Raw genomic sequence first — 23,836 nt, 5'->3', positions numbered from 1 at the left:
ATGTGATGTGCGCTAAAATAACAAGCGTGCTGGTAGCGCGCGACAGCTCGAATCCCGGGTGACGCTTCGAAGCACGCAGTTCGTGGCAAGAGGGAAGCGTTGGCATAACATTTCAGCGTCGATCAATAGCCAACGACCAACGTGCATCTTTTAGATTCGGGCCTGATACGGATCAGGCGAACGATCTTCTCCGCGACTCTGGAAAAACCATACACAGGGATGCGTACCGTACGCTACCTCGCTCAGCGAAGACACCTCCTTGGGCGTAGCGTCCGAGTTCCCAAACGATGATGCTATAGCGTGCACTCGAGAACAATTCCGTATAAGGACGGAAAGAGAAATAGAGTATAAGGAAAGCAGAGCTTTTCCTCTGTTATATAACGAGAAATCAATAGCAGATACCTGAGAGTGCGGCTGCGGAGACCTAGTCCAAAAAACTACTTATTCGTGAAGAAACCTCACACCTCACCAGAAAAGAGCTGAAAAGCGAAATGGAAAAGCGAACTGAAAAGCGAACTGAAAAGCGAACTGAAAAGCGAACTGAAAAGCGAACTGAAAAAGGTACACAATCTGAGACGCTGCGCGAGACGCTTCCAGGAGCGCCCGCGATCGCCGTTCTCGCGCGTAGCAAAGCGGCAGCAGAAGTTGTCGCAACAAAAGCAGTTAAAGCTCTCCTGTTCTGGAGTATTTTTTTCTTAGAGCGTGCGAAACCGATGGAAACTCAGGACTGGAAGGAAGTGGTGATAAACCCCCGAGCCAAGAGAAACCAGGTGTCCTCCCAGAGCTTGACGGGACCTATTACAGGCGCTGCAGCTGAGAAGAAGTTTGGAGCCGGAAGCAATAAGAAGAACCTCGTTCCGAACGCAAAACGTTTAGACGAGGCGCACGAACCTGAACGTCTGCAGAGTGTGCCTTTAAGTCTTGCTAAGCGGATTCAACAGGCACGGCAGCAGAAGGGCTGGACGCAGACCCAGCTTGCCCAGGCCATTGGAGAACGCGCCAGAGTAGTGAACGACTACGAGCGCGCAGCGGTTCCACCAAACCCCGTTATCATCAACAAGATGGAGAAAGCGCTAGGCGTGCGTCTACGAGGACAAGGCTCGACACCTGCGCCATCAGCCAAGTGAGGCTGAGTGGCACTACGCTTAACGGTAGCGTCTAAGAGAGAGAGTGTTGTGGCGCTTCCAGACGCTACGTACACTTGGACGAGCTTTGTTGACCAAATGGCCCTTGCGGTGCAGGCCCCTTCCTTTTCTTCCAGCGCTGGTCAGGCCGCGCAGTTCACGGTGTTTCATGGTCGGGCGGCAGATCCAGTTGATTCGAGGGTCACGACGAATAGCGTTGTGGTTCGGATCAATCAAAATAACTTCGTAATACTTGTAAAGCGCGTCCTCGTTAATCCAATATGAGTTCAGCACGCGCAAGTTCGCGCAGATCTTACGTCCTACGCGTTCCTCCGCGACCGAGCGCTTATTGCGCTGAAACTTGAGTTGCGTTATTCCCTGGTGCTTTGGTTTCCCATACTGAATGCCTTTCGGAACAGGACGTTTTCGTCCGCCTCGACGCACCCGCACCCGGTAGATCACATATCCTTGTTTCGCCCGGTACCCCAGGCGGCGCGCTTTGTCCGGGCGTGACGGCCGTGTCGCCCGGTGCACTGTCGGGCGCTGGCGGTACTCCCAGGCTCGTACTCGTTGAAGAAAGCGCAGCGCTTCCGACTGCTTCTTACGCCAAAGCTCTTGAAGGTATTTGTATGCGCCCATCGTGCCTGTTTGCGGCTAAACGTAACGTCAGAACACAGAGACACACACAGGCGCCCTAGGACCTACACGAACGCCCCACAGACCTCGTGAGCGCTTCGGTGCGTACAGGGGACGTCAACAGGGTCGCTGGTTGCAGCGTCGGCGCTACGAGCGCAGTGCACGCCGTCGATATCCCGCCAGGCCTGTAACATATTGTACTATATTGTACTTATCTTCCGTAAAAGGACGTTACGTACATGGCACCGCCCTGCGCGATGTGCTTCTGCAGCCGTCGCAACGATCTGTCTTTTTCTGTACTTAACGGACATATTTCAGAGGATGCACACGTTCGGCACGATGACGACCCCGCGTCGCCGTGGCGCCGCGCGCATATCGATCCACATCCTGTACAAAACGGAATCGATGCGCCGCGGCGACTCCCAGCGATACGAACGCACGCTTTTCCTGGTTCGAGCGTCGCGAAGCGTATTGTCGGGTTCTTAGGAGCATACCTTCACCATGGGTCGGCGCCCTGCTCGTTGTTACCGCTATTGCAAGAATAAGCCATACCCCAAGTCGCGCTACTGTCGAGGTGTGCCGGACCCTAAGATCCGCATCTTCGACTTGGGGCGAAAGAAGGCCGCTACGGACGAGTTGCCCTTTTGTGTGAACCTGGTCTCCGACGAGCGGGAGCAGCTGTCAAGTGAAGCACTCGAAGCAGCCCGAGTTGCTGCCAACAAGTACTTGACTGCGACTGCTGGGAAAGATGGATTTCACCTACGGGTGCGTGTTCACCCGTTCCACGTGATCCGCATCAACAAAATGTTGTCCTGTGCAGGCGCTGATCGCCTGCAAACCGGTATGCGGGGCGCTTTTGGGAAGCCTCAAGGCACCGTCGCTCGAGTCGATATCGGACAGATTCTCATGAGCGTGCGCGTGAAAGAGCAACACGTAGAGGCAGCGAAGGAAGCACTCAGACGCAGCAAGTACAAGTTCCCTGGACGCCAGCGTATTTACGTGTCGCGATACTGGGGCTTTACGCGCTTCACACGTGAAGAGTACGAAAAGCTACGAGCGGAAGGAAAGCTGATTGAGGATGGCGGTAACGTGAAGTTGATCCGCCCGCATGGCCCGCTGCCGACGCCGCCCGTTACCGCGCAGTGATACGATCGGTTTGCCAATGGTTGAGCGTCCTTGCACCCTGGTCTGGTTCAAGCACAGCGCGAATCGTGTTGCATGGCCGATCGACTGTGTTTTCTAGCGGTGCTCTTTAAACCCATCGTCGAAGGAGTAAACGAATTCCACTCTCTCTTTGGTACAGTCGCAGCTCCAGCCGCATAGTGCACGAGCGCTCGTCTCGGGCAGGCACTATCGCGACAACAATCTGGGTGTTAACTCTGCGTCTTCAATGCGGGCACACATTAGCCAGCACGTCTTTTTGTTTTTTTCGTTTTCCTTGCGGGTATTCAACAAAAGCCAAGTGTCCTGTAGAATGGACTGAGCTCACGGAAAGTCTTGCTGACGTTACTGCTCGCTTGCGAAAAATGGGTTTCGTTGCGCGGGTCAGTGATTCTGCTGCGAGCAGGTGACTGCACCATGGTACGCGTCGACCGTATCCTGAACGCTGTGCGCCCAAAACACAACATGTCAAAGTGTAACCGCACGATCGTCTCCTCGTCGAAACATTCCGCAGCGTACGTTCTCTAAGAGATACGACCGAGGAAGCAGCAGGATATGACGTTTCCGGACCGCTGATGCAAACGGCTATGAAGAGACGTGCATGGACTCTGCAAAAAACGTGCACATGTACAAGAGACCGTCGCGCGTTGAACAAGACACGCGATCGATTTCGTACTTGGCAGCGAACGCTCATTACAGGAGGGAAGATAAGGTTGGTCGTCTCACTCAAGGAGACTTTGCTGCTGCTTCGCTGATTTTGTTTATAGGGGAGGGTGCGGAAAGGCGCTCGGCGGCGTGTGGATATGCTCGCAACTGAGAAGCAGACGAGGACGTACCTGAGGAATCGCAAATGCGTTCATAGACAAGATGAGTTTCAGTACCGCCGTCCACCCAGTGTGTGTGTGTGTGTGTTTGCATGAGTGAATCCCCCGGAAAAACCGGCCACAGAGTATCGCGACCATACCTAGGCGCCCGCGCCGAGTCCGCAACAAGGCGATGCACGCACTGGACACAGAGAACGAGGACGGACCGGATGCGAAACCCGTCGGAGCCGAAAACCCAGCCTGAAACCATTGTCAAGGCCTATTTTTAGATAAAAGAAGTAAGAAACAGGACGCCATGCAAAACAGCATAGACGTGGCATCGAGCGCGAGCGTCGCTTCAGGTCGTCGAAGCGCATCGTGTAGTTGTCGGCCTCGGAGCGACACACGTCATACCCACAGCAAGTTCGGAACCTGATGTGTGCCAGCCGTCGTTATATCTTGCGCTTCCGCGTATTCGCCAGTCATGCTTGTCAGAGCAGAGCAGAACAGAGCAGAACAGAGCAGAACAGAGCAGAACAGAGCAGAACAGAGCAGAGCAGAGCAGAGCAGGGCAGAGCAGAGCAGAGCAGGGCAGAGCAGAACACAACAGAGCAGAACACAACAGAGCAGAACAGAGCAGACTAGCTGGTTGTATGCGAGCGCCCTCGACACACGAAGCGTCTGTTCGATGGTGGCTCCATGTACCACATCGAGGCCCAAGCGATCACCATAGACACAAATTCGTGTACTGGATGGGCGCTACAATGAGGTACAGCTGGTTCACGCGTACAAGTAGGCAGCGCTTCAGGAGCTTCGCGAGGACACTGGTGCATCGCGTTCCTGGTTTCTCGTCTGTAGCGAGGAGATGGACTCGAGTTTCACAGGGTCCACGGAGAGCGACGGCATACCCAGCTGAACGCACGTTGTAAAACCTAGACCTGTTTCGAGATACCAGGCTCGCTCTTGCGACCGTTCAAGGCAAGCAGAGGGAGCGAGGTTGTGGAGAGCGTGGATTCCAGTTTGAAAGGCGTCACCGCGGTTGCCGTACCTCTAAACAGGACGACGGCGCGAGAGACATGAACGGAGAGCGGATGAAGCTGCTCAGCTCTTCCAGGGCGCGGTATTGTCGGGATCCGGGCACCAATGACGCCAGCAGGCATACCGACAAGTCGAAAGACAGCGTCTGGGCTCGTCTCGATGCGCTATGCACCGTATCGAGCAGCGACGTGTGCTTTCTACGCTTCACGCGCAACGTATACGGGCCGCCACGAACGACTCACGCGGATACGCTTTGGCAAACGCACATGAGCCGGTGCTGGGGTCGCCGACGGCCTCACTTGCACCGATGCGAGAAGCGTGCACCATCCCTCTTCTCCGATGAGTCAGATACGCAAATCACTGGTCAGCGAGTCGCTCGACGGTAGCCCACGCTGCTGGACGTACGCTCGTGCGGAAAGGCGCTGCCTCCGATCCTTGTATGGAGCCTCGACCGGGTCCAGGCATTGAGCTGCTGCGATGCGCATCGACGGGCCTCCAAGACTACATACAGGTATCATGAGCGCAGGCGCACGCTGAGCAAGATAGAGAACAAGAGCGTTGCACAGAGCCGGATGCACTGTATGGTGCTCGGTTCGCTGACGCAACCCCAGATACTGGGGCAATCACAAGGGCGTTGCTTGCGACGTTGTGATTCCGCCAGCAACAGTTTGGCGTACACGTACTTTCGGCGCCGAGACTCGAACGCCCCGCTCAACATATGGAGATATCTCGTGCATGCGGGGCGTCGAACGGCTTTGTATCGAGCGAACGTTCGAGATCCTCGTTGAGGACTCGGTACATGCACTGTGCTGAAACGCTAGCGACTTTCGATGAAAAAAATCTGTGGTAAAGTCACAGGGCAGGGGATTCTCGCATGGACCACGGCACTGGTATGGGTACGGTTCAGCGATCCAGCAAGTCCAGCGTGCCCCATATACGCACAGCGAAAGCCTCTACTGCGTAAATGGTGAACGATCATTGTCGTCCACTATTCCATAGAACAGAGTATACGCACTTGGATGTAGAGCAATGGTTGGTGCCCGGCGCACTCGCCAAAGCTGGCGTCCGTTGCGTAAGCTGCCGTGACCTCTGCTAAACAGTGACCTTGAGCCCAGGGCCATACTGACAAGTACCTGCGTCTGAGCTATGTGCACTGGGCTTGATTCGCGCCTGCACACGGGAGCGCGCGCCGTGCTTCCGTTCGGCTGTCGTAAGAGCTGCAGCCACACACGCGCACACACTGCGGAAGCCACACCGCCGGTTTTTCTGAAGTAAGCACATATCCGCTCGTCCTGCAGGGCAAACGCATCCCCGGGAATACGGTGTATTTGTGCTTCACGAAAGGATCTCTCAGCTGAGCGTTCCGAATTGCCAATGGTGCGTACGTTACCCAATGCACTCGAGCCCAGAACGCATTTTCCCGGCGACGGTCACGGTCAATGTGATAGATACGGCCGTTCTGAAAAAAATGAACCCATGCATACCCTTCCTGGTGTACGATACGCTCGTTGAATGCTAATTCCGAATGGCCGATGATGCCTACGTTACCGAAAGGAATCGAGCTCAGAACGCATTTTCCCGGCGACGGTCACGGTCAGTGTGATAGATACGGCCGTTCTGACAAAAATGAACCCATGCATACCCTTCCTGGTGTATGATACGCTCGTTGAATGCTAATTCCGAATTGCCGATGATGCCTACGTTACCGAAAGGAATCGAGCTCAGAACGCATTTTCCCGGCGACGGTCACGGTCAGTGTGATAGATACGGCCGTTCTGACAAAAATGAACCCATGCATACCCTTCCTGGTGTATGATACGCTCGTTGAATGCTAATTCCGAATTGCCGATGATGCCTACGTTACCGAAAGGAATCGAGCTCAGAACACATTTTCCCGGCGACGGTCACGGTCAGTGTGATAGATACGGCCGTTATGAAAAAAAATAAACCCATGCATACCCTTCCTGGTGTACGATACGCTCGTTGAATGCTAAAAATGGATTGGGTGCACGCTGCGAACACGCGCGTACAAGCCAAAGTTTGAGTCAGTGTTAGCAATCGTGGCCCTTGAGGGCGTTTCCTGGGACAGCTTCCTCGTCCCAGGCTTTGAAAGCGCTGGTCTCTCGTGTCGCTCCAGTACCGTTGTCCGTTATTGAAGGATGTTGATGACAGCGTTGATTTCCGGGTTGCCCCGCTCCCGGCCGTTTTCTACGCCATCTAAACACAGATCGAAGTTGCAATCGATGCTTCGCTTGCCGTGGTCATTTTCTTTGCATTCAGACTCTGCGCGTCTTTCGCAACGGTGACACTCGACGTTGGTCACTGATTTCCACACGTGCACCCGAGATCCTCGCTAGAGCGCCGTCCTGTTGCGCGTGAACGTTTTCTCCATCAACCTGTACGTGCCCGTGACGGACGTAGAGGACTCTGTTCGATGCACCCCTCCGTTTCCGCGTCAGGAGCAGTACCCGGCGATCACGGGCTTCTGCTGGGCGATACCCTTAGCGAGTATTCTACCAGCTGTATACGCAAGCGCACGCTGTTCCATTCCATAGAGTACTTGTGGAACGCAATGTTGCCCATCATGAAACAAGTAACGGACGGGAAATCCAGTACGGAGACCAAGTCGAGAAATTTCGGTCCCTCTATACTCCCTTTCCCCTAAGCGGTAACGCACGCTCTACCAGAAGCGATCATTTTGGTCACTGAATTCCGAGTCCAAGGCCGTTTTCCATGCAACAGATGAGACGGTATTCGGAGAGGGGCCTGTCCCGTGAATTCCACGATTCTGCTCAAGGAATTGCCGTTTTGTCGACGCCAGCAAAGAGAGAGCCACATGCTTTTCGCACGCAATCGTTTCTTCGTCCACATGAAACATTCAGTGAACTTTCGGCACGAGTTTATGATCATGTCGTCCAAAAGACACGGAGTTTTCCCTCTTCAATCCTGTGGCGCGAAGCGCTACGTCCTCGATTCGCGTCAAAAGAGAAAGATCGATCCATCAAATAAAGCGTGATTCGCTCATGCGACACCAAGAGCAACAAGGGAAGCACGGAGGCGCCGTACATAGAAGCTGGATCATCCGGGTACTTGTCTTGTAAGCGCTTGTCCAAAATCGTCGCAAATCATCTTGCATCCGATGACGCCTCGACACGCAGCGGCAAGGAATCGAAGCGGCAACTCCATATAGACGACCGACATTCCTAAACCTCCTTACAAATCCTAAACACCCCATTCGTCTACTTCAACTATCGAGGTATTACTTCTAATCACGACTCCAAAGCGTGCATCGAATGTAAAGATCCATGTTTTTCGTTCACCGTTACTTGCCCAGGATGTCGCTTGTGGATCGAGGATTGCGCCTCGAGATGGCGCCTGCCTGCGGAACGCAATTCGCGGCCGCGACGCTCGTGCACGCGATTGCAGCGTACCAGGGCAGCAGGTAACCGTTCGTGTGCGAACGTTCGCGAACACGCTTTGAACCAAGTCCTGTTTGAAAGCATGAAACCTGCTTGCGTGACGGACTCTGTGAAGAAGCCGCTCAGCCTTTGTGCTAAAGAAGAAAGGGATATTGAGGGTAACCAGAACGCTTTTGAGGGCGCGGAAAGTGCCCTCGAAAGACCCGACTCGGTTCCTTACTTGCTCAAAGTGCTCCGCCAGTTGATCCTCTACGTAGAGACGAAGCCTGCGCTCATGGACGGTTCAGCATCCTTCATACGCGACTTTCTAAGAACGTTTTTGATACAGACGCAGGCCGCTAGCGTGCAGGATAGCTGGACGGGCGGTAACAACCTGCGGGAGCCGCTTTGGTTTGCAAGCGCGGGAAGCGCGTCCGGCAACGGGATGCTCTCACCTGCCGCTGCCTCCGCTGCACACCTTGAAATCGAAGCCATGGACGCCGCGGAAGACTTTATGGTTGAGGAAGGTAGCAGCGGCTTGGGGAGTGGTTCAGCAGTGCCAGAAGCCGACGGCGCCGAGGAGGCTTCGCGGGGCTCCGCGCGCGTAACCCTAGTTCGCGCACCCTTGTCGTTGAGCGCGCTGTCGTCAAGCGCGGCAGCGTCGAGCAGGTACCAAAAGGCGTCCCGTGAGACCAAGTCGTATGTTCTCGGAAATAGACCGACGACTATATCCGATCTACCAGATGATACTTTGCGTCGAATCTTCACCTACATGAATGGTCCTCAACTAGGGCGCGTGCGGGGCGTATGCAAAAAATGGTGCAAATTTGCTTCGGACGAAAATTTGTGGCGAAAACTGTGCTTGGAGAATTGGCGAGCACTCGAAACCGACGCATATCTTTGGCGACTCTTGTTGGACTATCACCTGAGCCAAGAAGCGCAGGCGTCCAATCGAGAGCCCCTGGTCTCCGAGGACAGTCGATGGCGTTTCATGTATCCGATTGTGCGATACGTACCCAAGTGGACGTGCCGGCTCCAGAAGACTGGTCGATTCGTGTGTCGCTTGGTTGCGCACCAAATCGGGGGACCCCTCACCGACGAGGAGAGCATCCCGCCAGTCGTCGTCGTCGAGCGGCGTTTCAACCTCAACCATCTGAATGAGTTCGTGCTTCCTGATGCAGCAGTGTTCTACTTCGAACCGGAACGCGAGGAGGATAGGGACGGATACCAGAACTTTATCGAATACCTGATACAGCGACATCGAGCTGGTCTTGCGCTTGACGAGGAGCGTCGGATCATTTTCATCCCACCATGCGCTTACAGTCAAAACGTTCTGCACTACAATGGCGAGGCATTGCTGGGCGTTGTTCAGCACTCCTATCCACCGCTAGCGGGCTAGATGTAGAGCGCTCTGTCGCCATTCGACTCTCTTGCCCATATTCCGTCGCTATCGTAAAAACAGTGAAGTGAATCCTGGACTTTGCGAAAGGGCGATGCCAGTTTCACGGGTTGGCGGCTGGCATTCGAATCCTGACCGACTGGAGTCGGACGCTCGACATCCGCTGCCGACGTTGCGTACCGCAACCGGTGCCAAGCCGCTGTCTGTCGTTAAAGTGTTCATGGTACGGGCTCGAGCGCTCGCAACCGGAGCACTCTTGAAGCGTGAGCGCAGTCACCGCTGCGCATGATACGCTCCGCCGACGACCGTGCGCCGCGTATATCGTCCGCGCACAGACGCTTCTGAGAGCGCTTCGAGGACCGGGAACCTGGCACTGCCCAGGGGAGACGAACCCGTCGCTTTTGTTTCGCGGCGTTCGACGCAGACGTCGCCTGCGACGATCCGACTGCTCAGCTCGAGTGGCACGAGGACCGACTTTGCACCCGCCGACGACATCGCAGCGCCAGCAATGCAGTCGAGCTCTGCCCATCGCTCAAGGTCGAAGCCGATCCCGGGTCACCTGGTCGAACTTCCTGTCTGTCGCTGAATGAAATGACCTCGAATTCGGGTATCGAAGCGCACAGTCCGTAGCAGGCAATCCGCGTGATGCACATCAGTGAACAAGGGGTGCGGCAGCCGCTGGAGCTGGTGCGCAGCGGACTCGATCCTGGCGTCCTCCGTTGCCGAAATGCCGATCCGGCTGCAGCTTCAATGAAATGCACCTGCATTCAAACCGTTCTACTTTTGATGTGAGCAGCGCGCCCGCCCATGAGCCATGTTCTCGCTGCGCATCCAGGCGACGCAACCGACGAATCCCGCAGGGCGCTGCGGCGAAGGTTCCCGCTCGAGGGACAGACAAGACAGCCCATGTACGCTTCCGCGTCTATGTGCGCATCAGTCGGGAATCTGGTGCTTCTTACGTGATTTCCACAACATCCTAGAGCACTTTTATGGCTATTCGCCATGTTGGCAATGGAGAATCCTTCCCGAGCTACGATCTCAGACAAGTACCAGCGGTTCATGTACTGGTCTCTGACAAAGAACTGAGTGAGAAAACTCCACCCGCAATGTCCGGAGCCTCACTGAAGAAAAATATGCGCAAAAGTCTACGCATGAGCTCCAGGTCAAGCGTCTGGGGATTCATCAGGGGACACGACCCGGCGGGCGTCGTGGCGACCGTCTCGCGCTGGCCAGGCGAGCGCGGGCTCGTCCTCAATGGCGTGAAGCGTTCGAGCGCATGCACACGCAGCTGCTCCTCCATGCTTCGCTCAACCGCTTCATGCAATTCGTCGAAGATGATAAAAGCTACTGCAACAGCCGCTGCGGCAATGCGCGACGGAAGCTGTCTGATGAGCTGCACATCCGTCAACGCTAGGGTCACGATACCACTCGCGAGTATTCGCACGTGCGTGGGAGCTCTCGGAATGGCTCGAATGTACTGGTATGGCGTGACCATTTCAATACGCCAGTTTAGATGCGCTCGTAGGCGCTGCTTTGCTTCCCAGATACGAAGCGATTTCGCTCGATCGTCGCCAGCGAGCAGAATAACGACGAGCGCGGCCGGTAGCTCGCGGGCCTCGCAAGCGAGCGCAAGCGACGCTGCTCCCCATACCTCGTCGGTGATACTGGTTTCCAAAGTTGCTGGGAGCACCTCACTATGTATGCGGTCGTAGAATGCAACCGAAAGGCCCGCCACTTCCTCCGAAATGCGCAAACGCCGCACGAAACTGACCGAGCGCTGAACCTGCAAACAGCGTCTACGGTACTGCTCCGAGTCTACCAGAGGCGGCTCATAGTCAGCAGGATACGTAAACAGGTGCTCGCGCGCAAGAAGCACCTCAATGCACTTTAGAGCTAAAGCGTCGTTCTCTTCGGTTGCCGCCGAACCGTGCAAGGTTGCAGATGTGTTGCCCTCAGAAGCGCTGGTAGCTGCATCGATTCCCTCCGGTCCGCGCTCGCCCACCACCAAGCTGTGCCTTCGAACCCGCCCACTCATACCATGGCGCTCTGAGGAGCACCAACGAGCGCTCTCTCTCGTCTGCTGCGGACTTGTCCCTCGGTTCCGGGGCACTGCGCCTGTTTATCTCGCTGGGGACGCTATCGGCACCAGCCCGCGCCCCAGCGCACCGGCCGCTGCATCGCTCAGGATCGGTACGCGGGTGGCAGCGTCGCCGCCGTCCAGCGACCTGCGCGCAATGTACCACCGAGGGGGCGCGCGCAGGCCGTCGGCGCTGGGACTCGCGCACCCGCAACAACAGACGATTGGCGCGCCACAGTTGATGGCATCCCAAAATGGACATCACGCGCGCGCTTTCCTCTCCTCTGAACGGAACTGCTCGACGGGCGGGTGCCTGCGGCTGCCGTGGTCGAGCGTCGATCTCAGTGTGTGTGTGTGTGTCTGGTTCTCGTGGAACACTGGGCCGCTTACTGTACTCCGGTGTTGTGATTGGTTTACAACGTTTGCCTAGGCGTGCAGCGTAGTTCGTCGAAGTACGGAAAACAGTGCACACACGGATGCACTCGTAAAGGCTGGGCATACTCAGGGTCGAGGTCACAAAGTGGATCACCGGGCGCTTTGTTGCTGGAATTCGTGACGTCCTTGAAATCAAGGCGATTTATGACGCAATCGGACAGGGATTGGTAAAGTAGTTGATGTGTGGATAGCGTGCAAACGGACACGAGTCGAAGCAACTGCGGTGCTTGCGTGTTTCAAGGCAACGCTTAGAGAGCCAGCGATGCGCGTCGCTTGATTGACGAGGAAAAACGCGATGTATTCTGGAAAAATCGCTCAGAAGATGATACCGAAAGTACACTGATATTCCGACGCGAGAGAATCAACTCCTATCGAAATACAGGTGCTTGTTTCTCTGTGAATATCGACGAAAGCGCGTTCCCCAGCAGCTTAGTGCAATTCACGTCATATAGTCCCAGAGGCTGTTGGTTGTTCTGCTTGTTCGGAAAAGAGTCCTGGGCTGGGAATTTGGTCATTGCGGCGAACATTTCCAGTGGAAAGCGCGTTACTGCTTGGGCGGAGGGAGCGTAGAGGGCTCGAAGTTTCTCGATTTGTTCTCCAGCCGGGATTTCCCGTCCGTTACTTGTTTCATGATGGGCAACATTGCGTTCCACAAATACTCTATGGAACGGAACAGCGTGCGCTTGCGTATGCAGCTGGTAGAATAATCGCTAAGGGCATCGTCCAGGAGAAGCCCGTGATCGCCGGGTACTGCTCCTGACGCGGAAACGGAGGGGTGCATCGAACAGAGTCCTCTACGTCCGTCACGGGCACGTACAGGTTGATGGAGAAAACGTTCACGCGCAACAGGACGGCGCTCTAGCGAGGATCCCGGGTGGACACATGCGAATCATCGACCATAGTCGAGTGTCACCGCTGCGAAGGACGCATTGAGTCTGCATACGACGAAGATGACAATGGACAGCAAGGCGGAGCTCGCAAGAACCACTTGTGCATGAAATACGTTGAAAAAGTCCTGGACCAGCGAAAACGGGCCTTGGACGCTGCCATCAACATCCAACGACTGGTGACAGCGGAGCTAGAGGTACCGGACGGCCAGGCGTATTTAGAGCCATAAATGAGAGCGAGAGATAGAGACGACGGGATGAACTCGTCACTGAACAAGCCCGCAAAACCTGTTATTCATCATAATGGGAAGAAAACCCCAACTTTATTGTATATGTCCGATTTAGAGGACCTGTTCCATTTTAGTCTCGCACGAGTCCATTTCCGCAGCGCTGTTGCACACAACAGCGCCATGAAGGACACTGACCAAGATCGCGTGCAGGCCGAACGCTCTAAGGCTCAGATCTAGACGCAGATCGCATCCTTGTCATGGATATCCAGGCGGCACGTGTGGCCAGCGGAAGAGAGACCCATCTTGCGGCGATGCAGATGCTGCATTTAGAAACGCCGAGCCTCTTCGAAGATAAACCGCGAGATGTGTGGTCCCGGTGTCGCAGAGGTGCCCTGGTGAACTACATGCAGCCGCGCCATTCGGAGAGCCATCTCGCAATACGAAGTTTTGCCCGCCTAGAAATCCGCTATTCTCGAAAGTAAATACCCCAGAGAGGCTTCCGACAGCTGCATCGACTTTAGCGATACGACAGCGGGGAACCGCTGGGTACAATGATCGAGATAGAAACCACCATTCTTGAAAGTACCCCTACCAGGAACGCCTCATCGAGATACATCGCAGTCAGCCGTACGCCAACGTGGAGCCGCTCTTTAGCATCGTCTACATTTCCAAGCTACCAGACAGAAGCACCTAACAGGTTCCGTGTAGAGCCGCGGCGTTCATGTCATGCGCTCGCTGCCCTTCTCACGGCACCGGGACGTGTTTGCCAGCGTGCGCGCCCTCCGGTCACATACACAGTTTTCCTTGGAATCGCTCATCAAGCCGCCATTCCAGCAACGGAGTCGCATCAAGCAAATGCACGTGTGCACAGGAAGAATCGTTCCGTGAGGCCAGCACTTTTCGAGCGCATTCCGAGTGCGAATGATCTGGCGTATCACAAAGCGCTGCCAGCAGGCGCCGCGTTGTCCGTGGCTCGATATCGTGGCGAGTTGCGAGCGAGCTGCTGTCGCTTCCGAAATCTTCGCCTAGCCACCACTTGTCGTCGCATCGGGCATTACGATCAACCAAGTCACGCGTTTACCAGCAGAAGCGATGGGCGCTCCGCTCACGTCATGCCTGGCGGTTGTTTCACCAGGAAACTGCCCAGAACAATACCAGTAAACTGGCAGCATTTGAGGCAGTAGACCTGTTCCGATAAACACTACATTTCTCAATACAAGGCTACCTGTCGCCGTGTGCAGACGCGAGTCACCTCTATGGCCTGCTCGGCCGGGGTGCGGGTCCCGCTTCCGGAAACGTCCAATCCAAAGCATCGACAGAGTTCATCCGGGGGCGCTATAGCGTGCCTGGAGGCACCTGATTCCCCCGGTATCTGAAGCCGGCATTGGTCCCTGCAAATGCATCTCTACCAGCATATACGAGTGCCAAGTAGCTCGCAGTCAGGTTGCTAGGTTCCGTTACCGTTCGCATCGAAACCGATCGCCCAGCTCGGCGGTTCCTTGCATTCCTCCAATGACCAAGACATGCAGCGAGCGAGCGATTCCACGAGCCTAGCCGCCACATGACGGTTATCTCCGGCGTGCACGAACACGTGCGGGACGACGAGAGGAACCGTGGCGGCGGCGGCCTCAAACAGCGCTGCAATCCAGCCTCTCGCTCGAGCTAGAGGCCAATACGCTGGTAGCACATCCGTTTCGTTGAGCGCGATCCATTCGGGAGCATGCGCTTCCACCCAAGCACGCCCTGGTGCATTGGCCAGATACCAAACGCTTCCGAGCGGCGCGCTAAGGGCACGATCTGATTCACGTGCAACGGCACTGATGCTGTTCAGAACCAGCACAAGTCGACTATATCTGCCGAAGGTGTTCCACAGGAGGAACGCGTGTTCTCGTGAGCGCCCTCGTGCGATCGGAGACCTATGCTGCACGACAGCCAGATCCTGGCACGCATACATATCGACAGGGCTCAGAAAGTGAAAATCAGTGTGGCTATACCTCCCGCGACCCGCAAACGGAAGCACCTGGGGCACTTGGACGGAGCCCAAGTGCGGCAGTGCGAGGTTCTCTATGAGCAGATCGCAGACCATCTGGGGAACATAGGCGGCCGCAAGCGCGTTCGGGACTACCAGCACGCTCCCCGTAGGACGTTTCCCTGACCAGTGCCAGGCTGGATCGGGACTCGTCATGGCGCGCGCAGCAGGTTCGCCCCTGAACCCGCACCAGGAGTCGCGTCGTCGCTATCCTCGGTACGACGCCTCTGCTTGGAGTTTTGTGTCGCTTGATGAGATTCTACGCCGCAAAACCGATAATAAAAACCGTAGAAAGCGCGAGTAACTCACAAGCGCAATTCATTAACTATGAACCGGTGCATTGAACAACTGACGAGAAAAAAAGCTCACCTGAACGTCACGCCTTGGACCGCTCGGCCACGTCTGCGATAGGAGATGCAGACGGCAGGATTCGAACCTGCGCATGCTTACGCATATGACGATGCTCAGATGTAATGGTATCGCGATGAGCAATATATAAAGTGGTTGGTGAAGCGGCGCCGATCCGTGCAATGCGATGGCGATTCGCCAGCCTGATGCGCGGCCAGCGTTGCTGGCGCCTTTGCCGTGCCGTGCCGTGCCGTGCCGTGCCTGTTTTTTCACATGGGGCGCCATCATTTCGAACCTGACCAGGGATCACCGGGTGCGCGATTTTTACCAGTATCGAGGAATGAATCCGTGATGTCGCCCCATGACTCCAGGTACAACCAGCCATGACCTCGACTTGCCCATTTGGGGATAACGGTTCGTTCAAGCGATCCTCCGAGCACCGAGCCTGCTGTGCGTGCCTACCACGCCCCATACAGCGCAGCGCTGCACGGGTTGGGGGCCAAGACGGCAGCACCGCACCCGCTGCGAACATGCGCGCCCGCTGGAAATGGTACTCGCAGGGTGCTCGCTCGTGCGCACCAAAGTCCCCATAGGGAACTGAGTGGAATTCTGGGGCTCGGCATGAGTGCAGCTCGCACTCTCGACGCCGGAAGCGCATCATGTGGCGTCCATGTTGCTGAACGCTCCACGGTGGTGCAGATGCGCAGGGACGCAAGCCGCAGCTGCGATCGCAAGCGACGCATCCGCCATGCGATATTCGAGACGGCGGCTCGGAGCGTCTGCGACTCGGCCAGCCCCGCACGACCACGGCGTCAGCGATCGTCCCGACGGCATCCGGTATCCGTGCTCGGATGCCTAGCGTACGTGCCTGAAACGAAACGCCGTACATCGGCAGTTCGTCCGAACACCAGGAACCCTAAACAGATGCTTGATATAGAACCGAAGTTTATGGCCTCGAATGCATTCGAGCAGTGCCCTTGAATTGCTTCGCGGACTCCCTCTTCATGAATTCGACACTTTTTGACGAGGGAAAGAACGCCACTCGTCGCAGATCCTGTAATTCCGTCTCATTCAGACTCTTAGGATTCTTCGCAGCCTCCTCTAAGCGCAGGATCACCTCGATGAGGTCGCCTACCTCTATCTCTGGCTGCTTGGGAAGCTCTGCAAGCTCCTGACGCAGTCGATTCCATGCCTCATCGAGATCCCTTTTGTCCAGAAAAATGGGAATCACGAATTCTTTCCCTTTCCGGAGCGTTAGACCTTTTGCCACGAAGCACGGCACGCCCCGTACAGTGGGTTGTTTTGTCTTCTTCGCCACAGTTCGCGCATACTCGAGCTGTTGTTGATTGGGGTAGAAACGGAAGACCATTTTCAGCTCATCGCCACGGGGTCCGCGAAGCCCGCTCGGCTGCGGTTTGCTCTTCACCATTTCGAAGGCACGATCCAGACCCATAATGAAAATACGTGCATCCTCTGCCTCTTTGCCGGAGCTCCGTTTCAGGTCCTCGAGCATTTTTATCGCATCATCTGGGTCGAAGAAAATAAGTCCCACTTGCAGTCCACGTTCCATTGCAGCTAAAAAGGGTTGCCCAGACTCATTCGTCACCGCGAAGACTGGCACCTGCGCGAGTTTCTCGCTCAGCGTTTTGCGCGAGTAGCGTGCATGCGGTGTTTTCGCCGCGCTCACTGCTGGCGCTCCCAGCAGTACCTGCAGCCCGGCACCGAGGCTGAATCCACGCAGAAGTGGCGTCCATATGTTAACCGTCGCCAGACCTAGCAAGAGCGCCCGTGCGGCACGTTGCATCCAGGAAGTCTCGGGCGCCGGTTGCCCGACAACGCCAGGCGTCCTCTGTTCACTAAGACACACTCTCTCTGTCGCACTTAGTAAATGTTTCCGAAAGGTCACGAGTGGCCGACCCCGATGAAAAAGCACCTGCCGTTTCGAACTCCATCGCGGAACGAGCGGCCGATCAAGTCCTAGCGCCGGGCGCTGCCTCCTCGCAGGGTGCGCCGCAGGCACAGCAAACGCTGACATCAGAGTCCTGGTTTTGAGTCAGCGTCAACTGCGCTTTTCTTCCTCAAAGACCAAGTCTACTGGGACCCTTGCAAGGTGACACAAACGTACCTTTAGACTCCTAAACAGCGCGTGTACTCTACACAGGCGCGCACAAGACAAGTCGCTCGTCCGATGGCACAGTGGTAGCGCGTGTAGCTAGAGCTGCGTCCGACTACAAGCGGCCGCTGCGGTGGCTGCCATCGCGCGGGCCGGCGGCGCGCTGCGCGAAGGCGCGGGCGATCCGGCGGCAATGGCGGCGCGCTGTCCGCGCATCCTTGCGTGCCGGTGCGTGCGTGCGTGCGTGCGTGCGTGCGTGCGTGCAAAGCAATGCCTCGCGTGGCGCATTCGTTCCGGCCTTGACACCCCATGGGGAGACCTTTCTCGAGCTGTTGGCGTACCCATAGGTTTGCACAGGAACAGCAGGTTGTACGTCGATACCTGGGAGTACTCGAGCAGTTGGTAGAATCCGTTTAGGGTAATCGATTTGGGAGCGCTGAGCGGCTGCACACATCTGAACGGCCTGCGTCTGTGCTGTCTGGTAATGACCGAGTCAAAGGTTGCCGCGCTCTAGTCATGCATAAATGACCCGCGAATATCTTTATGCAACGGATGACCTGCTCTGCCGTGGAAGCAAAATGCCGCAGCAAACAATCACGCGCAGGTGTCTTGAGTCGATGTTTTTCGGGGCGGGTGGTTGGTAGCGCGCTCGCGAGGAAGAGCACATGTATCCTAGGCAGATACATGCCTCTGCAGACATACTCGAACCGCAAAGGACAGAGGCCGTTGTTTCAAAGATGAATTCGGCGTTTCTACAATTTGGCAGCATGCACAGAACACTCCGGTCCGAGGCATCGGTGCAAGCGAGGCTTGGCGCTCGCGGATACGGTAAACGAACGAACAGCAGGGCGCCGGCCGAACGCCCGCACTGGCGAGTTCGGCATACCAGGAAAAAAAGGTTCCCTCTATGTTCATGGACCGGAAAGCGCTGATCTGGTACATGGAAGCCGCTGCCATGCTCGACAGCGTTTCGCACGGGACGCGTTTCCAGGTACTCTCATTGCATATCGATCTCGCGTAATCGGCGCAATCTTCGCTTCTGAGACGGAAGTTAAACATGCAGCTCAAAGAAAGCAGGCCGGCATTGCACAGCAGGATTCGATGCGGGGCGCCAGAACGCCTAGCATGTTGCCTCGAACCGACCGAACGATGCCAGCTCGGCGGCATGCCGATCATGAAACCATGCATCCTTCGTCCGTAGATATCGCAGAGGCAAGTGAGGCGCACCTGCTCAGCATCACACCTGCTGTTGTACTGATCTCGAGGTTCCCAAATTGCTGGCGCAATTCACCAGCAGAACACCAGTCCGGCAGCTGCTATTCGAAGCATCGCGTTTCTGCTCATAGAACGTCCCCCGAGCAGTGAGACCATTTTCACCGCGCTCGGGCTGCATTCGACTCGCCAATGAAGCGCACCCCGCCAATCGAATGTGAAACGCACACCCTTGTGTGAGCTCGTACCGAATAAAGTGCCTCCATCAAGTATCGACAGCGCAGTGCTCGCAGTTTCAATGCGATACCGGGTGTCGGAAGCGGGATCTGCACGCCTCGCCAGACGGTCGCGCGCCCTCATCGCACTGGTGCGCGCTGTCCATTGAATCGGATGCGCACACCGGCCCGGTGCGCTTTCTGGGCCTACCCACTCGCACATGCCAAACACGAGCCCGTGTCGCGAAACGACAATGCATTTCATGAAAGATCACGAGGGAACGGGCCGGCTCCCAGGATATATCCTAACAGCCAAATGTGTCTCTAACGTGTCGTACAGTAAAGGCAAACCTGCATCTGCAGACTGTCCAGGCACAAACTGACGACGAGACCCGATTCTAGGTCGGATGAAGCACGCCTCGAACCGACGTCCTTTGTGGTATAGAAAAGCCTTTGTGTCTCTATGAGCTATCTGCCCCAGCTATTAAGGTCCAAAGGCGGATACAGAACCGCAGGTACTAGGCACACACGATAGAACATGAGAAACGACCGGTATGTCCGAGAAGAAATATGGGTGATGGAACTCGGAAGCGATGGGTTTGACGGATGCTTCACCGTGAGCTGAAGAAAAAGACAGAGGAGGCGTCCAATCGGAAAACGCTGGCCTAAGTAATCGGTTTGTCAGGGAAAAACAATCCTGCCTACAACGCGCCGCTCGCCGCCGGCATTACGCCACGTATGCAGCGCGGTGTACCAGTTGGACGGCGTTCGCCGCGGCCGGCGATCGGCCGATACGCTCCGCGCCCATCATCGAACGTCATTTTTAGTGCTGTTCGAGAGGACCGGCGACGAAGTCGGCAGCCCGCTGGACGAAACTCGAATAATTCAACCTTGCACCCGCGGCATCATGGCTTTTGTGGTATCTTCTTCGTGGGGTTGCACGAATGTCTGGACGGGTTGCCGGCGAGCGCTCCGCCGGGGCGCGACGTCATTGCGATCGCCACCAAGAGTGCCCGTCCGTGCACACAGGTCCGTGGGAGTGCCAGCGCGGCGCCCGCTACGAAGTTTAGTATTATCAGTCGATGCTGGAGGCACTGCACACGCACGAATTACGGACTTGAATACCGTGCCAGTAAACGGGGGCCAGTCACTAGAGGACGAAACCGGCTATGAGGCGCGCGCTGGAGCACCCGGAACACCCAGCGAGCCTCGTTACGAGGGGAGCGACTTTGGCGGCACCGGAGGCAAGAGCGGTGGCGGTGGCGGTGGCGGTGGTGGTGGTGGTGGTGGCGGCGGCGGCGGCGGCGACGAGGGCAGCTTCGAACCATCGCGTCCGCTGAGCGCTGCAGGTGACTTGACTCGGTTCATGGAGTCGCGTTCCTTTACCTGGAACGACATCCCAAATGATGTCCGTGAAGCGTTCCAGAAGGGCATCATCTCGGCTGCTGTGATTAAGAACTACATCTACGCCGCATCCAATCCGGTGTCGCGTTTCCTGATGAACCGAACATCGCGCGGGATGCGTGAGCGATTCCTCGCAGATAACCTCTTCCTCACCAAAATTTTGATAGAAGAAGGTCTAGGCCTTTGCGGGAAACTAAGTGCCGAGTACGAGGTACGTCGGGATCGCTTCTTCGATGAACTCGACTTTGTCTTTGCGAACGTGCTCATGGCACTGCTGGCAGACTTTGCGCTTGTCTACTTCCCGGCACCTTCGGTGAAACTGAATCCCGCCATGGCAACTTCAAGTCCTTTTGGGTCAGTTGGTCGCATCGTCTCCAATTATACAAACGGAATGCCTTCGAATATCTTCCAAGTAGATCGTCCATATACATTGCAGCAGCGCATTGCATGCTATCTGTTCAAAGCCACGCAGTTGTTCGTTACGGGTACTGCTTGCGCGGCGATCGGGGTTTCCGTCACCAACGTACTCCTGTCGGTACGTCAAATGCTGGATCCCGAGTTTGTTCCGCAGAACCCCAAGAGTAACGTCCTCTTTACCTCTATCATGTACGGTTTGTTCTTGGGACTGAGTTCGAGTACTCGTTACCAGTTAGTGAATGGAATCGAAATCCACATCTTCCCGAAAATCCTCGGAAATTCGCCTCGTTTTGTTGAGGGCGTAGCCACCTACCTGCTGCGCTGGGGAAATACGTTTTGGGGTAGTCAGCAGTGGGCGCTCTGGGCGAGGTTTACCGGCGCTCAGAAATCTGGGAAGCACTAAATCCCATTCCGTCATAACACCAAAGGAGCTTACGAGCGCGGACGCTGCGAGTGACAACTGCAGCGGCGAACGAGACCCCAGATGCCCGTTCGATACCATACGTGCGAGCACCGGTCCCTGTGTCTGGGGCGAGCTCTTACCAGCCATGCGCGAGTCCGTAGCCGCATCTGAATCAGCGACGCGGCATCGCTGGCACCGTGTCGCCTGCTGCGCACAGCGCTCTCAATATATGAGATAGGTTTTCTCCCCGGTCACATAAATATTTTACTTCGATTGAAAGTGCGAGGCGGTCAGGAAAACGACCGCGCTCCGTCAACATCCGCTCGTCACAGAGGTTACGTGCATCGTGAACTGGTACTTTACTGTGCGGTGGGTACGGAGGCTGGCTCGGCACCAGGACGCACGGTGTACAAGCACAGCCAAGGCGAGCGGCGTCAGCGTGAGGTATCATTGTAAAACGCAGTGAAAGCGTCCTTTCGAGATGCGATACCCAGCGTCACGCCGATCCCAGAATGTGCCGCATCTCTCAACAGAGCCGAGGCTTTCGATACGATCGCTCATGAAAGCAGACAGCGGGATTCATGATCCTGCGTTCTTGACTGCGTGCCTTGAAGATCCACCGCTTTGATCTAAGTACCGAGTGGCATGCAATTGGATCTGCTTTGCAGAGGAGGATTTCAAATGAGGCTTTATTCGGCGGGTCTGCATACTCGCAGTCGGGATGCATTCGATTCCTGATGCTCCTTGGCAGCGACTTGTGCATATCCATGTCGGTTAGCGCCGACTAGTACGTGATGGTGCTGCTGGGTAACCACTGGTGCCTATTCATGTTGGTTAACGTCGACTGGCGTCAGCTCTGGCACCTCGTGAAAAATGCGAGAAACCACTTCATCCATACCATTACGGATTCATGGCGTTTGACGCAAAACTTCCATCTGGCGCTTGCGTCGTGCATCGAGAACGCTGCGGGCCGTCTCTTCATCCAGCAAGCCATGTACCATGAGCCATTCATCCGCAAGCACAGATGAACGGCCATACTTTCGCAATTTCTCTTCCCTCATGGTGGTGTAGAAAATGCGCAGAGGGTCGTTCTCTGGCGGCGGGTCTCGTCTCTGTCCGGGAAGAGCATACTTCTTTGCCGGCGAGTTGCTCGCTCGAACTGCTTTATCGGAAGCGCCGTTTTCGCCTGCGCCGCTCTCAGCGTTCTTCGAGACACTCGCTGGTTCTTGCTCGAGAGCTTCCGTGCCAGCCAAGCTGGGATCCTGTTTGAGACTCCCGGGTCGCAGCGGGATACTCGCGGAAGCGGGTACCGAACGATTCTTCTTACTCTTCCGAATCGGTTTCCTTGGAGGAGTCCCAGACTCGGTACGAGTCGAGTTTTTCAAAACTTCATCAAGCGGCCTGTCATCGTCCAAGTCAGAAAAGGTTTCGTTATCCATGGCTGAAACGATTCTTAGAAGAGTTCGGCCGTACGCTCGGTGTTCGCGTGCGAGAGCTGGTCCTCGGACACTAACCCCGGCGCGCGCAGCAGGACACGCTGCAAAGGCGTTCGACGAGTACCCCGAGCGAAGCCTCAAGAGGACGACACGCCACAAGTCATGAAAGCTGTGAAGCTCACTTGTTCAGGAACGCCTCGGAAGGAGCGCGTCCAGTCCGCACGCTTGTTCAAGAGTCGTGTCTGCCAAAACCGATGACAACGCAGGGCACCGCATCCAGTAAACCATGCAGACAGCGAGCAATTCCATGCGCCCATGTCAGAAAACATAGAGCAGGTTCTCGAACTCGGGTGCACTCATGCTGAAGCTTTGCTCATGTACGATGAATATCAAAACCGAATTTATGGGCTGTTTCTGCGACTGCCTCCTCTTCCTTGCCCTCATGATTTGCCTTAAATACACAGGTCTATCCCGTCACTCCAGTTCCGGTGTTCGCAGTCGGAGGACGATGACGGTAGCGTGCGCATCCCGATATGTCGCGGCTACCTGCTGCTGTCTACGATTTCCATGCACAGGCGGGAGCAGCGATCTATGCTTCGCTAGCCATTTCCATCTTTTAGGTATACAGCCTTGATGCACGCTTCGCAGCAGTGACACTTGACCACTGTCGATGACTCCCATGCGTCCAAAACATCTCTTCATTTGGGCACCGCCCAGTAAAACATGAACGTTTTCCCTATCACGCTGTACATATCCATGACGGGCACAGCAGGCTCGCCTCGATGCACGCCTCCGTTTCCGGACCAGGGGCGACGCCCCACAGATCGGGTGATTCTTCGTGGCGATGCCGTCGACGAGGGCTTTGTCTGCTGCACGCGCAAGGGCCCATGCTGTTCCATTCGGTGACGGATTTGTGGAGCACGATACTATCCGTGGTGAAACAAGTGCCGGAAGCAAAATCGACGCTTGAGAAGGCCTCGCGAACCTTCGATCCGTCTGCACTCGATTCGGGCAACGCAGTAACACACGTTCCACTGGAAGCGATCGCTACGATAACTCACATCCGATTCC

General features: G+C 55.9%; 8 protein-coding genes and 1 non-coding gene across 9 annotated transcripts, besides 2 other annotated features; 4 read left to right on the top strand and 5 right to left on the bottom strand.

The window, feature by feature from the left end:
• Window positions 1–713: 713 nt before the first annotated feature.
• CYME_CMJ111C (similar to ethylene-responsive transcription coactivator) lies at window positions 714–1,127 on the top strand (the record flags this gene model as incomplete). Its single annotated transcript, XM_005534796.1, has 1 exon — window positions 714–1,127. The coding sequence occupies one exon, from the start codon at window positions 714–716 to the stop codon at window positions 1,125–1,127; it is 414 nt and encodes a 137-aa protein (XP_005534853.1).
• An 18-nt stretch (window positions 1,128–1,145) lies between these two features.
• CYME_CMJ110C (60S ribosomal protein L15) lies at window positions 1,146–1,763 on the bottom strand (the record flags this gene model as incomplete). The annotated part of the gene is made up of 1 exon (XM_005534795.1): window positions 1,146–1,763. The coding sequence occupies one exon, from the start codon at window positions 1,761–1,763 to the stop codon at window positions 1,146–1,148; it is 618 nt and encodes a 205-aa protein (XP_005534852.1).
• A 498-nt stretch (window positions 1,764–2,261) lies between these two features.
• Window positions 2,262–2,906, top strand: CYME_CMJ109C (60S ribosomal protein L10; the record flags this gene model as incomplete). The annotated part of the gene is made up of 1 exon (XM_005534794.1): window positions 2,262–2,906. The coding sequence occupies one exon, from the start codon at window positions 2,262–2,264 to the stop codon at window positions 2,904–2,906; it is 645 nt and encodes a 214-aa protein (XP_005534851.1).
• A 1,484-nt stretch (window positions 2,907–4,390) lies between these two features.
• Window positions 4,391–5,905: a sequence feature (possible transcribed region).
• A 2,358-nt stretch (window positions 5,906–8,263) lies between these two features.
• On the top strand, window positions 8,264–9,559 carry CYME_CMJ108C (hypothetical protein, conserved; the record flags this gene model as incomplete). The annotated part of the gene is made up of 1 exon (XM_005534793.1): window positions 8,264–9,559. The coding sequence occupies one exon, from the start codon at window positions 8,264–8,266 to the stop codon at window positions 9,557–9,559; it is 1,296 nt and encodes a 431-aa protein (XP_005534850.1).
• Window positions 9,560–10,616: 1,057 nt separating this feature from the next.
• Window positions 10,617–11,594, bottom strand: CYME_CMJ107C (hypothetical protein; the record flags this gene model as incomplete). The annotated part of the gene is made up of 1 exon (XM_005534792.1): window positions 10,617–11,594. The coding sequence occupies one exon, from the start codon at window positions 11,592–11,594 to the stop codon at window positions 10,617–10,619; it is 978 nt and encodes a 325-aa protein (XP_005534849.1).
• A 373-nt stretch (window positions 11,595–11,967) lies between these two features.
• Window positions 11,968–13,551: a sequence feature (possible transcribed region).
• A 2,034-nt stretch (window positions 13,552–15,585) lies between these two features.
• CYME_CMJ326R lies at window positions 15,586–15,678 on the bottom strand. Its single transcript is given in 2 exon segments — window positions 15,586–15,623; window positions 15,633–15,678. It is a non-coding gene; the product is annotated as a tRNA-Leu (tRNA).
• Window positions 15,679–16,511: 833 nt separating this feature from the next.
• On the bottom strand, window positions 16,512–17,600 carry CYME_CMJ105C (similar to chloroplast inner membrane protein Tic22; the record flags this gene model as incomplete). The annotated part of the gene is made up of 1 exon (XM_005534791.1): window positions 16,512–17,600. The coding sequence occupies one exon, from the start codon at window positions 17,598–17,600 to the stop codon at window positions 16,512–16,514; it is 1,089 nt and encodes a 362-aa protein (XP_005534848.1).
• Window positions 17,601–20,012: 2,412 nt separating this feature from the next.
• CYME_CMJ331C (hypothetical protein, conserved) lies at window positions 20,013–21,329 on the top strand (the record flags this gene model as incomplete). Its single annotated transcript, XM_005534790.1, has 1 exon — window positions 20,013–21,329. The coding sequence occupies one exon, from the start codon at window positions 20,013–20,015 to the stop codon at window positions 21,327–21,329; it is 1,317 nt and encodes a 438-aa protein (XP_005534847.1).
• Window positions 21,330–22,237: 908 nt separating this feature from the next.
• On the bottom strand, window positions 22,238–22,768 carry CYME_CMJ330C (hypothetical protein, conserved; the record flags this gene model as incomplete). Its single annotated transcript, XM_005534789.1, has 1 exon — window positions 22,238–22,768. One exon carries the CDS (start codon window positions 22,766–22,768, stop codon window positions 22,238–22,240), a length of 531 nt encoding a protein of 176 aa, XP_005534846.1.
• Window positions 22,769–23,836: the final 1,068 nt, after the last annotated feature.

This window comes from Cyanidioschyzon merolae, chromosome 10, assembly GCF_000091205.1.
Source record: "Cyanidioschyzon merolae strain 10D DNA, chromosome 10, complete genome".
In the NCBI taxonomy this organism is placed as follows: domain Eukaryota; phylum Rhodophyta; class Bangiophyceae; order Cyanidiales; family Cyanidiaceae; genus Cyanidioschyzon; species Cyanidioschyzon merolae.
The sequence above is the reverse complement of the archived record's forward strand: the minus strand, read 5'-3'. Positions and strand labels throughout refer to the sequence as shown.